At 54.2% G+C, this 13,535-nt stretch overlaps 1 protein-coding gene and 1 long non-coding RNA gene across 24 annotated transcripts in view; both read right to left on the bottom strand.

The window, feature by feature from the left end:
- Positions 1-13,535, bottom strand: part of ANKS1A (ankyrin repeat and sterile alpha motif domain containing 1A) — a 178,506-nt gene that overhangs the window by 11,389 nt on the left and 153,582 nt on the right. For all 23 annotated transcript variants that reach the window (XM_023624779.2, XM_023624780.2, XM_070245431.1 and 20 more), the window contains 3 exons: positions 1,530-1,628; positions 438-590; positions 177-284 (listed from right to left, as the gene is read on the bottom strand). In XM_023624779.2, the coding sequence (XP_023480547.2) occupies positions 177-284; positions 438-590; positions 1,530-1,628 (360 nt within the window). The remainder of the gene's footprint in view (positions 1-176; positions 285-437; positions 591-1,529; positions 1,629-13,535) is intronic.
- On the bottom strand, positions 4,305-12,890 carry LOC138919641 (uncharacterized). Its single transcript, XR_011430018.1, has 2 exons — positions 11,057-12,890; positions 4,305-8,912 (listed from the first exon to the last, which is right to left on the bottom strand). It is a non-coding gene; the product is annotated as an uncharacterized lncRNA (long non-coding RNA).

Below are 13,535 nucleotides of genomic sequence, written 5' to 3'. Positions count from 1 at the left end.
ACTCCCCGCTGTGCTCCTCTCTCAGTCTAGGCTCAGGGGCACACTTGGCCCCAGTGAGGGGGGGGGGGTGGTTTCCTCTACGAGGGCACACTGTCTCTGAGGAATTCCTAAAGAATTCTCTTTAATTCCTAACAATATAAAGTACACACATCCCTCTCCATCCCTCCCCAACTCACTCTCAGCTGGGAAAACCTCGGGGGCTTCTGGGGCGGCTCTTCGTAGGGCCGGTCTGCAAGGGAGGCAATGATGCGCTTTCGATGGCCAAGCAGGTGAACCTTTAGGACCTGGGGGCAGGGGAGAGGAGAGAGGTCAGGCGGCGACAGGGCCTACAGGTACCCTCTGACCCACACAGCTCCCCTCACAGGCCAGGCTGGTGGTCCAAGGAAGCTCCTGCTTCAGGAGCAGCCAGGCCAAGCTTGAGTGGAGGCTGTACTCACGTTGACAAGCTCCAGTTCCCAGAGGTTCTTCACAGTGTCAATGGAGCTGTAGCCACTCGACAGAAAGGAATGGACATAGTCCTGCAGCCCGAGGGAGTCCAGCCAGGAGGGCACCGATGGGGGGCTGTTCCCATCATAGCCCAGAGCCTTCACCTGTGGGGTGAGAAGGGGAGGTGGGACTGACATCTCAGCACTCAGAGGACAGGGACCCTGGGGACCCAGGCCCACAGCCCAGAGACTGAGGCTGGGTGGGTATAGGACAGCTGCTGAGGGCCAAGGAGGGGCCCTGTGGGTCTGGGTCCTCAGTACCCAGAGTCCCTCTCCTCCCACAGCCCTTTCTATCACGGCTCTGGGCTCAGCTTCCCCATCTGTGAACCCCATTCGAGGGGTCCCCAGCTGGGGACCACCAGAGCATCCTGGGTCGGGGAAGATGGCCCTATCAGGGAAGGCTGGGTGGGACAAGGGTTTGCAGAAGGCCCCGCTGTGCTCTGACGGGGTCACGGACTGGACCTGGTAGGACAAGAAAATGGTGTGTGCCTGGGAAGTGGGTGTGGGCCTCACCGCTGGGACTTGTTTGTGCTCCCTGAGCAAGAGAAAGGGACAAGGGGACACTGGACTCAGTGCCAGCACAATTTAGGAGGAGAGGCTTGGGCCTATGAGCCCCTGGCCCCCCAGGGAAAAACTGTGCCTCTCCTGCTGCCCTGAATGCCTTCCTGGGGAGGGCCTGATGCCAGAGATCAGCGTGGGCTGGCCTGGTCCTGAGTGAGTCAGGAGAGACCCCACAGGGACTCCAGGGGACAGGCCACGCCCATGGGCCAGGTTCCCATGCCAGGCAGATGCCTGCAGCCCCTCCTGAGGCCAGACCAGGTCCTCGCTGACCCTACTGCTCTGCTGATCTCTGTGGTCTCAGGACTTGGTGAAGAAGTAAACAGGACTCCGTGCTGCCTGCTGGGGCTCCCAGGAGGAGGGGCAGATGTCCCACAGTGATCTGCAGGCCCCAGAGCCAAGCTCCTTCCCTGTGGGTCTAGGTGGTGGTAGGGAGATGGCCCTGGCTCTGGCAAAGGCCGAGGCTGCAGAGCTGTGGGTGGTCACCTTGGGCAGGGACCGTGCAGCCTGGAGCAGCTTCCGCCGGTGCTGTGGGTCACTGATGCCAATCTCCCGCAGGTCTTGCTCTTCCATCACGTTAGACCCCTGAGAGTAGAAACGAGAACATGAGGTCCCTCCTGAACGGATGGCTGGCAGCTACCTGAGGGCATCAGGGTGGCCTTGCATGGCCCCTTGTCAAATTCTCCTCCTTTGCCACAGGCACCAAGAGGGAGTGGAGACCTGGGACTCCCCACGGAGGTAAGCCAGGCAGCAAGAGCCCTGTGCAGGCAGGAGACCGAGGTAAGCAGCAGACACGTCTGCCCAGGATGCCTGCTCTGTGAGCTGAGCAGTGCTGGGGCTCGTACCTGGTCCAGGACAGACAGGGCCGAGAGGGGCATGTGCCCAGACCCGGCCACCAGCTCTCGCGCACCTCTGAGTGTATGTGCCTTTCTCCGGGGAGCAGCTTCTACCAGCATCCAAGGTGGAGAACAGGTGGGCCACTCTCGGCCTTCCTGGCAGACATGCCTTTATCATTCCAAGGCTCTAAGAGCCACCTCGGCAGACGGGCAGCTGGTGGCGGGGGGAAGCACCATCCCTCTCCTTTGAGGAGCCAGGGCGGATGGTCAGAAAACGCTTCCCTGCCCAGCTGAGGAGTGAGGGTCAGAGCTGAGCCCACGGGGGGCAGTTCTCCCCAACATGCACTGACCCCGACAGGGCAGCTGGTGGAGAAGCTGACGGAGCCCCACTGCTCAGCGCCGAGCATGGCGGTGAGAGGAGGATGGCGGGTGTCCACTGCTGACTTGCTGTGTGACAGGGACTGAGAACTTTCCCATGAGCCACCCTATTTCACGCTCACAACCTGTGCATTAGCTTCTGTTCTAACCCTCGTTTTACAGATGAGGCAACTGAGGCACAGAGAGGTCAGAAACTTGCCTGAGGTCACACCTGGAGTGGTGGAGCTAAGATCTGAGGCAGTCAAACTGGACTCCCTGCTCCTAACCCCTATGATGGTGTCTTTTATTACCCACAATAATGTCACGAGATAGCTTTTTTTCAGATTACGATACACAAAAATTCACAAGTTCTGCCGTGCTCTTCAGCCACAGTGCCTCCCCAGCGGCAACTGTTACTACTTGCCCGGATGTCCCTCCAGAGCCCCGCTGGGCATATACACGCATCTGCACACTTCGTTTTTGCACAAACATAACTCTTGTCCATGTTGTTTGACACTTTATTCTTACTACTTAATATATACAGGAGATTGTGCCACATGAGTATATGCAGACCTGCCTCATTTTTTTTTTTTTTTAAAGATTGGCACCTGGGCTAACAACTGTTGCCAATCTTTTTTTTTCTTAAGGATTGGCAGCTGGGCCAATCTTTTTTTTTTTCCTGCTTTATCTCCCCAACCCACCCCTGTACACAGTTGTATATCTTAGTTGCAGGTCCTTCTAGTTGTGGGATGTGGGACGCCGCCTCAAGGTGGCCTGACGAGCAGTACCATGTCCACGCCCAGGATCCGAACTCTGGGCTGCCACAGCGGCGTGCGTGACCTTAACCACTCGGCCACGGAGCCGGCCCCCCACCTGCCTCTCTTTTTAAAGCTGCATAATCATCCAAGTTATGGACGTGTTATAAATGATTTAACCAGTTCACTGCTGAAGGACAACTGTTTCCAATTTCTGCTTTTACAAACAGTGCTGCATGAACACCCCTGCGTGCGCGTCATTTCTTGGATGGTTATCAGGAAGAGAGAGTGCTCAGTCAAAGGATATGTGTATTCAGACCTGACAGATATTGATTCTCCAGTCAACGGCACGAGCGCTAGATTTCATACACTGTCAGCAACACGGTGGGGAAATGGCTTATCACTGCACGTTTCTTATCACAAGACAATCCCACTCACAGGTGAGCTCACGCCTCCTTTCACATTTTATCTATCGAGCCTTGACAGCACTGACTGCCTCTCTCCCCGTCCTACACGCGTTATACTCGCTAACCCATTTAATAACAGGGACTATGGTTACCCCCATTTTACAGCTCAGGAAGCTGAGGCCCAGTGGGCATTAATAACTTGTGAGGTCAAACAGTACCTAAGCGCAGAGCCGGGATTCACCCCAACGCTCCTGTCCAGACAGCTCTGGGGCCCAGGCCCAGGCAGCAGCCGTAGCTCCTTTTCCAGGAGTTATTCGCTTTTATCCTTTGTGTGTTTATCGATGGAGTTGCTGGTCTTTTCTGTATTTAATTTGTACAAATTCTTTATAAAGTAAGAAAACTAACCTTTTATCTCTGAAAAGAATTAGACATGCACTTTTCCAGTTTGTTATTTCTCTTTTGACTTTTTTTCCCGCTTTTTCTCCCCAGAGCCCCCTGTACATAGTTGTATATTTTAGTTGTGGGTCCTTCTAGTTGTGGCATGTGGGACGCCACCTCAATGTGGCCTGACGAGTGGTGCCACATCCGCACCCAGGACCCGAACCAGGAAAACCCCGGGCTGCCAAAGCAGAGCACGCGAACTTAACCACTTGGCCACGGGGCCGGCCCCTCTCTTTTGACTTTTTTTTTTTTTATTGTTTTCCTTTTTTTTCCCCAAAGCCCCCCGGTACATAGTTGTATATTCTTTGTTGTGGGTCCTTCTAGTTGTGGCATGTGGGACGCCGCCTCAGCATGGCTGGATGAGCAGTGCCATGTCCACGTCCAGGATTCGAACCAATGAAACACTGGGCCACCTGCAGCACACTGCGTGGACTTAACCGCTTGGCCACAGGGCCGGCCCCTCTCTTTTGACTTTTATGTTGGCTTAATTCATGCAGAAATTTATTTGTATGTACCTAAACACACGCAAGTTTCCTTGTCAGGCTTAAGACTTTTAAAATAATTCTTCCACATTTTTTCCCTTAATTTTACAGCTTCATTTTTTAAATCTTTAATCTATCTGGAGTTGATCTTGATGTAAGGTTTAAGGGTCAGGAGCCACTTCATTTTTTTCCAGGCAGCAAATTGTCCATTTCTTGAATGAACTGTCTTTCCACTACCAACCTGAAATGACCTCTACTGTTCCTAAATTCTTGTGTTTCCAGGACTCTTTCTGGACTTTTCTATTCTACTGAGGTGGGTATTACTTACGCCCACATTACAGATGGAAAACGTTTACGTAACCCGGGCCAGCTCATACAGACCATTACCTGGTGGTCACACCTTTGTACCTGAGCTGTAGTGACAGCTGGTGTGGGAGCCTCCCCAGAGCCTGTGCATGGTGACGAAAACTCTGTCCCACGGAGTTTCCGAGCTGTAAGCTCAGGAAAGCCCAGGTGAGGCGAGGGGCCTGAAGCCAGGCCGGAAGCCCTCTCTGCTCAGACTGCAGCACAAACCCGTTTGCTGGGACACCAGGGAGGCCTGGGCCTGCGGAAGGTCCCATGGGCTCTGGCCACCACTCTAGATCTGAGGCCAGCTCCCATGTCACCTCTGGATCCAGGAGTCACCACACTGAGATCCTGCAGTTGCTCTGGACCCAAAGCTAGGGTGTGCTGAAGGGGAAAGGTAGAGAGAGGCCGCCACCCGCCCAGACTTTCCACCTGATGAGGACACCTCAGCAAGGCCCTGAACTGAACCGCACAGTGACCCTCAAACAGGGTGGCACCGCAGTAATCTGAACTCCTACTGTAACCTTGACCTTTCCTCATAAACCTTCCCAAGTTTTTAAGGCACCGTTAACACTGAACTGAAGGCTGACAACCAGGAAAACCAGATCCAACTGGAGACAGGGCCTTCATTAACCAGACCCCAAGTCAAGAGAACTCAGGGGCTGTTATGTGGCTTTGAGAACAAATGGAAATGAAACAAAAACAAAGGGTGTGATGGAAACTCAAAGCGACCAGTTCCTGGAGCACGTCCTGGGCACTTCCTGCACTTGCCGCGTCTGCACGCTGTGGGATTGTTCTGTGTGGTGACTATATGGTGCTCCAAATCCTCAAAGAAAAGAAACATTCTGGAAATTACTGTACCCTCCATACTAAGGGAGAAAGGGAGCGTGCCTTTTAGAAACCCCTTCACAAGGAGGGTTACGGGGGAAAGGGGACTTTCTACTTGGCCTTCCACCACACTAACAGTTACTCAGAGCTTACTAGATCCAGGCCCTGGTCTGAGCTCTCAGTGACTTAATTACCAGGGAGCTAATCAAGGAGAACTTGGCCTAAGCATTTCAGTTAACAGGTTTTCTAAGACTTTAAAAAAGTTTCTAAGTTAATAGAGATTTTCTTGAATTTTAAAAAAGTGAAATCTGAAGCACATCACTAGTGGACACTTGGCCTGCTGGGTCAGTCCCTGAGGAAGAGGGGACGGAGGGCAGGAGGGCTCCCGGCAGCAGAGGTGGGAGGGAACATGGCAGCACCTCCTTGTCCGGGTCCCTATGTTGGGTCTGTCGGTCCTCGCAACCACTTGGTGGGTGTTCACTACTGCCCCCTGCTTCACAGATGAGGAAACAGGTTACCTGGCCAGGGGTGGTGCCAGGATGCCTGCCTTCTTGGCCATAGCCTCCTTTCTAGATGTCAAGAGAAGGCGCAGCCGGCAGGGGTGCTCAGGGTCACTGAGCTCTGGGGCATAACAAGAGTTCCCTGGACACCCTCTACTGGTCTTCAGGGGAGGTGACGTATGAAGATGCGAGCAGATGTGGGTCCTGACGATGTCCCGACACTGTGCTGGGCTTTACGTGCATTACCTGAAAAAATTCCCTCAATAAACCTTTGAGCTAGGAACTGCCCACATTACACAAAGAACCTGAGGCTCAGAGAGTACAATTGACCTATCCAAGGTCACAGAGCTTGTGAATGGCAAAGGGGCAGTTAAATTGCCATCTGACAAACTCCAAAGTCATGTTCCAGGCTCTTTCTACTTGGTCAGGTGGGGTCTGTTGAAGACAAAGCGAAATGTGGAAGGTACAGGTGGCAGCAGCCTGAGAACCAGAGCGGGGACTCTGTCCCAGGGCTGGGGCCCCGCCCCTCCTGAGTGGGAGCAGCCCCTGAGGCCAGACATTGCACAAGAACCCCAGCACTCAGTGTTCTGAACGAATGTCCCCCCCGGAACTTCCCTCCCACCTACTTTTGCTCCACTCTCAGGGAGGGCAGTGCTTCCTGCTTTTTAACTGCACAGAATCCAAACTCAGCACTGAGCAGACCCCTAGAGATGGGTCAGGGGAGGGCTTGCCAAGCCCTCACAGTGAGGGAGAAACAGGGTCGAGACGTGGGCCCAGGGCCCTCAGCACCTGGCGGCCCGGAGCAGGCTGCCTCGGGGTGAGGCCAGCCCAGCCTGTCGGAGCTCAATGCGGAACAGCGAGTGTGCTCTGCGGAATGGCTTGCACAATCGCACACCATCATTACTGAGTGTCCTTCCTTGATAAGGTACAAATGAGAAGCTGTGCCTATCATGGCGGCTGTAATTAGTTTTACTTTCCATCAGCTCAATCCATTTGAATGCTTTCTCCTTCCTACCAGTATCTGCGATGGGGCTCCACCAAGCGTGGAGAAGCTGGCACCTTGAACAGTGATTCATTGGCACCAAGAAGGGTCCCTGAGGCCCCAGATTCCTGGGCACGCTCAGTGGATGTATGGACAGAGGGGAATTGCCCTAGGGGCCTGCATCCAGAGGCAAGGTCTGAGCTGGGAGGACTCCAGGCCAGGCCAGCGACCTGCAGGAAGGGCAGGAGCACAGAACTGCCTCTGGGCGTCTTGGGAGGGTCCTGGCTAGAGGCAGAAGGGAGGGGCCATTGCAGGACCCATACTCCTTTCTTGCCAGCTCTCTCTGGCCCTCCAGAGCTGATTATCTTAAGTCTTCTTGACTATATGATTTTAGGAGAAGGAAAGGTCTTTTTGCATCTTGAAAGGCAATTTCCTGGAAATTTCTTTAACTGCTGGGCAGGTCTTCATTCAACAAACAGTGAACAAAGCCTAAGAAGGGGAACACTGGGGCGTGCTGGCACACTGGTGTAGACCCCTTTCAGCCAAGGGAAAGCAGGCTGAGTCACTTGCTGAGGGTCGCAAGGCTGTGACAGGCCAGAAGCTTTTGGTCTGTCTCATTCACGACTTTACCTCCTGCACCCAGAGTAATGCCTGGCATGTTGTCCGTGCTCAATAAAAATCTGTTGCATGACCAAGGAAACTTAAGGTTAGAGGGGACACCACCGAGGTAAAAAAAAGAAAGAGGAGGCTGAACAGCCAAAGCAATGCTGCCGACTTCACCAGTGTGGTCTTTCTGAGCCCTCTGTGAAGGACTGGTCTGGAGAGATTGGGTATGTGCTGGGCTGGGGAAAGGGAGCCCCAGGGACCTGTGGGGCTCGAGGGTGTGGTGGTGGTAGCGCGCAAGGGGGCTTCACATGGAGGCGGTAAGAGGGCAGAGAAGTGGGTCACAGGCTCCCCAGCCAAGCAAAAAGCACGGGCACAGGCGGGCCGTGTGGCAGAGGCAGGCCTGCTGGGGGCAATGGCAAGTTCTAGGCAGTGGAAGCACAGGCTGTGAGGTGGGGAGTGTGGAGGAGGAGGCTGCTGAGGGGCCTGGGCTGGGAAGCTGCGCCAGAGAGCTGGTCCTGCTGGGGCAGGAGGAAGCTGTCCCATTTAGTCCTGAGGAAGCTGAGGTTCAGCAACGAGTGACTTGCCTGAGGTCACATAGCCCTGTCCCTGCCTCTCTCCTAGCCTAGATGAGCAGAACCAAAGCAGAGAGAGGCCAGTCATTTGAACTTCGCCCTACAATCTGGGCTTCTTTCCGGGCACACAGCGCTCAGCAGTCCCTTGGCAAAGGGTCCAAGTATGGGGAGGCTGGAGCTGGGCTATGGGGTGAACTGGAGGGTGGGCTTGGGAAGCAGACTCCAAACCCAAAGGTCAACGATCTACAGGAGCCTCAACCCACGCCTGTCGTGCGAGCGTGGCACTGTGCTCTGCACCTCTTGCTGCACGGCTGCACGCAGGCGAGGCAGGTCAGTCCCCAGCCAGCCCTGCCACGCGGAGGCAAGGGCTGTCTGAGCTCATCACTGAGACCCAAGGCCGAGGGATGTTTTGGCCCCTCCTGGAGGAAGACAAGCCCTCAGCATGGAGGTGCTGGGTGGAGCCCTGGCACCAGGTCTGGGTGCTCTTTCGTGGGGCTGACTCCTTGGCAGACTGTGGGCAGCTGGGCTCTCCTGGGGCTGCTCAAACCCACCTCTCCTCCCACCAGCTGGGAATCTAGGACCTAGCAGGCAGCCAGTGTGATGAGTCCCTGAATCCCAACTTTCTAACACGCTCAAACTCAGCCCTTGTGAGAGCAATCCAGAGCAGAAAGCAAGACCCACAGGCGGCCTGGGGGGAAGCTCAGACTCTGGAGACAGTGGTGAGCAACAGAGCCTTGCCCCTCCTCGCTTTCTGTTCCCTCTCCTAGTGGTCCCTCTGCTCTCCCTGGGCCGGCCCCTCACACCCCAGACTCCCTGGGTCTGGGGCTATGGGCTGGACGCAGAAGATGGGAGTGCTCACCCTCTCCCTCCTGGCCCACCTGCGAGGATACGCATGCGGTTAGTACAACCCCAGCCTTGGAAGGCAGTCCTGGCTTAGACCAGGGTCCTCTTCTGTGTTCAGCAACCTGCACCCCAGATGACCCCAGACGACCACGTCCAGAATAGCTCCATCGCTGCGGCCAGCAACATGTTCGGGGAACTGCAAAAAACTACCTGTAATAGAGGAAGCCAAAACATCCAGTGGTGGTTAGATTCTGGGGTGCCCCTGGATGGATGTGAGCAGTCATGGCAGGGATTCATGAAGACAGTTAATGTCCTGGAGAAATGTCTGCATGCAATTCATTAGTATGTGAAAAAGCAGGCTCTGGAGACAACACACCTGGGCTTTCCGCCTCCAAGCCCCACCAAAGGCCAAACATCAGCCCCGTCTGGGATCTGACCTCCACTCAAACAAAGGCTGTGTATTTTGACGGAAGGGTGACTACTAGACAGAGCAGCACTAGGCTGGACTTGCCTCTGAAGGAGGTTTATCATCTCCCAGAAATGGTTTCCAGACTTTCCACTCCACCCACCCCCTCCAGCCTCATTTCCATATTCAGTACAGCCTCTCTCTCTTCTCAATCACTTGGTCATTTCTCCAGCCATCAGTCATGAAAAACCAGAGGCTGAAACCTCCTCCCTTGGGGGAGAAAGGAGACAGAGCTATTGTCCCAGTCTGGCTTCGCCTCCAGGGAACGGCCTGGCACTCGCGGTTCTCCCGGCTGCCCCTCCCCTCTTCTCCCCTCCCCCTCCCAGTCTCTTCTGGGTCTCAAGGAGCCAGCGGCAGGGGAGTGAGGGGGAGGGGGGCGGTGCTGTGGGAACAGAGCCTGTAGATCAGGAGGCACTGAACTGGGAGAAGGGGGTGTGTGGGGGTCTCAACCTGGATACACATGGAAATGCAAATTAAGACCTTAAGAGTAGATTTCTCAAATCAAGGGGGGCACAGGGGGAGTGAGGGAAGAGCCAGCCTGAGCTGACAGTCACCACACCCATTGCTGTATTGATTTGTGGGGCCTGTTGGCTCCCAGCTCCCGGGAGAGGCACACTGCTGAAGCTCATTAACAAATAAACAGTTCAGTCTTCGAGAGGCCCGCACAGCTCCACCCCTGCCCAGGGCAGGCCGACCTCTCGGCCCTCCTCCAGAATCTCTGTGGGCTGAAGGGTAACTCAGAGCTTCCCCAGGCCCCAGCTGGTTCAGTGTTATATTTACGCTGCCTCTGCTTTCCAGAATGTTGTTGATTTCCACTGTACCCTGCCTCTCTCTCCTCCTCCTATTAAAATTTTTTTTTCTGAGTAGTAAACTTATACAGATTTATTGAGAAAATTTTGAAAATAAAGCACAAAGAAAAATGTAAAAGCCACCCACAAATCCATCACCTTAGGGGGAAAAAACCCCAGGATTACTGTTCTGGTGTATTTTTCTAAGTGAATTAATATTTTTTTAAAAGCAAGATTGGGATCACTTCTAGCATTTTGTGTATTTTTCCAAGCTTTTAAAAAATTTAGCAAAATTGGGATTGTGGTGCACATATTGTTTTTTAGCCTGCTTTTTCACATACATGTATTGCATGCAGACGCTTCCCCAGCGCATTAACTGTCTTCATGAATCCCTGCCATGACTGCTCGCATCCAGCCAGGGCACCCCAGAATCTAACCACCACTGGATGTTCTGGCTTCCTCCATTACAGGCAGTTTTCTGCAGTTCTTCAAAGATGCTACTGGCCACAGTGATGGAGCTGCCCCAGGCACGATCAGCTGGGGTCACCTGGCATGAGGGTCACTGGAAACACAGAATAGGACCCTGTCTGAGCCAGACTGCCTTTCAAGGCCGGAGTTGAACTAACCACACATGTACCTCGCAGGTGGGCCAGGAGGGAGAGGGTGAGCACACCTGTCTTCTGGGCCAAGACCACACAGCCCCAGACCCAGGGAGTCTGGGGTGACAGGGGCCGGCCCAGGGAGAGCAGGAAGGACCACTGGGAGAGGGAACAGAAAGCGAGGAGGAGGGGGAGGGCTCTGTTACTCACCTCTGTGGCCTAAAAGTGTTTCTTTTGAGGAAGATTAGCCCTGAGCTAACTACTGCCAATCTTCCTGTTTTTGCCGAGGAAGACTGGCCCTGAGCTAACATCCATGCCCATCTTCCTCTATTTTATATGTGGGACGCCCACCACAGCATGGCTTTTTGCCAAGCGGTGGCATGTCTGCACCCAGGATCCAAACCAGCGAACCCTGGGCCACCGAGAAGCAGAACGTGTGAACTTAACTGCTGCGCCACCAGGCCGGTCCCTAGAAATCTTAATAATGACGGAAAAGAGAAGCCAGCTCCCTGAAGCATGCATATGTTCACTCATCCAGGGGCTGAGGGCTTCCTGTGTGCCCTCGACTATTCAGGGCATTTGTGGCATAAAGGAATAAGAACCCATCCAAATAAGAACTGGGTTCAAATCGCGCTTCTGCTGTTCAGCCTTTACAAAGTCAGAACCTCATAGGAATAGGAATGAACCCGCCTGCTCTGCAGGCTTAAATAACAAATTTCACAGTGCTGAGCACTGACCTGCTGGCAGGTGCTCAATGACTCTTGTGTTCATCTGTCCACCACTGCCTGGCCCAGCCGATTGTGCCTCCCCTGGGACTCTGTCACAGAACTTCCCAAACTGACACCTTCCCCCAGCTCACAGCTGGCCCTTTAAAAAACTCTCAGACCAGACTACTGGTGGTGAACACAATGCAGTCTATACAGAAACTGAACTATAATAATGTACACCTGAAATTTACACAATGTTACAAGCCAATATGACTTCAATAAAAATAAATAAATAAAAACCTCAACACCCTCAGCAACAGGAGGACTCAGTCTTGACCCACACCCCCTGCTCTCCTAACGACCCCCCACCCCCACCCCAGCTTGGACCTCCTCACCTGGGGGCGACAGAACGCGATGGTGATGAGCAACTAGTTCCACAGAGGATGAGGAAGCAGCACAGACAGTACCAGTTCCTAGTTTTGGAAGCCGGAGGCCCTCTCCACGTGCCAATTTCATGAGAGGGGCTCTCCAGGATGGGGGCAACAGCACGAAGGTTTGGGGGGACTCTCTTCCCAGTTTCATGGAAGCAACATCCCACATGGCCCTTGTTCTCCCAAGCAGACTCTTGGTGTCCCCATTCTCTCTGTACCAGGCAGAGCAGCCTTCCATCCATCTGCTGCCCAGCATCCCCAAACGTCTGCCTTTTTGAGGTCTTATCTGAGGTCACATTCACCCCCAAATCAGCAGTGTAGGGCAGCTAGGCCAAAGTCAGGCTGGAGTCAAAGGGCTTGGTCCCAAGACCACCCAAAGCAGGCTTCACCTCATGGGTCTGAGGACAAAACCAATCTGTGCTTCCTGTGGAGAAAGGCTGCTGCCTGGCCGCCGTTGCAGAGAAAATGCCACCTCACCACCTTATATTCTTACACACAGTCATGGTCAAGATCACTGTTATCTGTTACTACAGGTAATAATGTGTCCCTTTCAGAGCTTATGCCCTATGAAGTAAGCAGTCAAATGAGATCCCAGGGCACAGGGGATGACAGGGAGGCAGAACAACCTGCCCAGCGTCGTACAAGGGACCTGGAGGAGAACCCACGTCTGACGCCCAGACCAGTTCTTTTTTTTTTTTGAGGAAGATTAGCCCTGAGCTAACTACTGCCAATCCTCCTCTTTTTGCTGAGCAAGACTGGCCCTGAGCTAACATCCATGCCCATCTTCCTCTATTTTATATGTGGGACGCCTACCACAGCAGGGCTTTTGCCAAGCGGTGCCATGTCCGCACCCAGGATCCAAACCGGCAAACCCTGGGCCGCCAAAGCAGAACGTGTGAACTTAACCGCTGCGCCACCAGGCTGGCCCCTGGACCAGTTCTCTTTGGGAGTAAGCAGAACCTAAAGTTTTCTCCTGGGCTCTTCCCCATCCGGTTTATGTAACTGTGGCTCAGCAGGCTGCCCTCTGCCCTGGAACTTCACTGAGAGTGGAAGGCAGGAACACCTGCCACCACTAACCTGCAGTGGTGGCAGCTAGAGGTCCAGAAGGGCTTCGATGGGGCCCTAAGCCAGTGCCAAGAGCTTACTGGGGTCTGATTCCTTACCAGCTCCTTTTCCAGCCTTTTGTGGAATGGTCCCCATCACACAGCGGGTAGATGGAACGTCTGCCTGACCCAGACTGGCACCTGGGAGTGACACACTAGCCTTGCCCAGCTGGCCCAAATGCCAAGCTCAGACCTTGGGGCGGGGTGGGGGGGAAACGGGGACATGCACTGAGCATGAGGCCCAGATACAGCACCTTGCTGGGAAAGGGAGGGGTAGGGACTAGAGCGGGAGGCGAAAGCACCACTCTGGGGCCAGGAGACCCGGCTTCCAGCGGCAGCTCAGCCATGTGCTTAAGGAGAAACCTCGGGCAAATTACTTATCTGAGATCCTGAATCTGGGATCCACAGGCCCCAGGAGTCACAGATGGGCTTCAGGGATGCCTG

Source organism: Equus caballus, chromosome 20 (assembly GCF_041296265.1).
Source record: "Equus caballus isolate H_3958 breed thoroughbred chromosome 20, TB-T2T, whole genome shotgun sequence".
In the NCBI taxonomy this organism is placed as follows: domain Eukaryota; kingdom Metazoa; phylum Chordata; class Mammalia; order Perissodactyla; family Equidae; genus Equus; species Equus caballus.
Note: the sequence above shows the minus strand (reverse complement) of the source record. Positions and strands in the feature narration are given on the sequence as shown.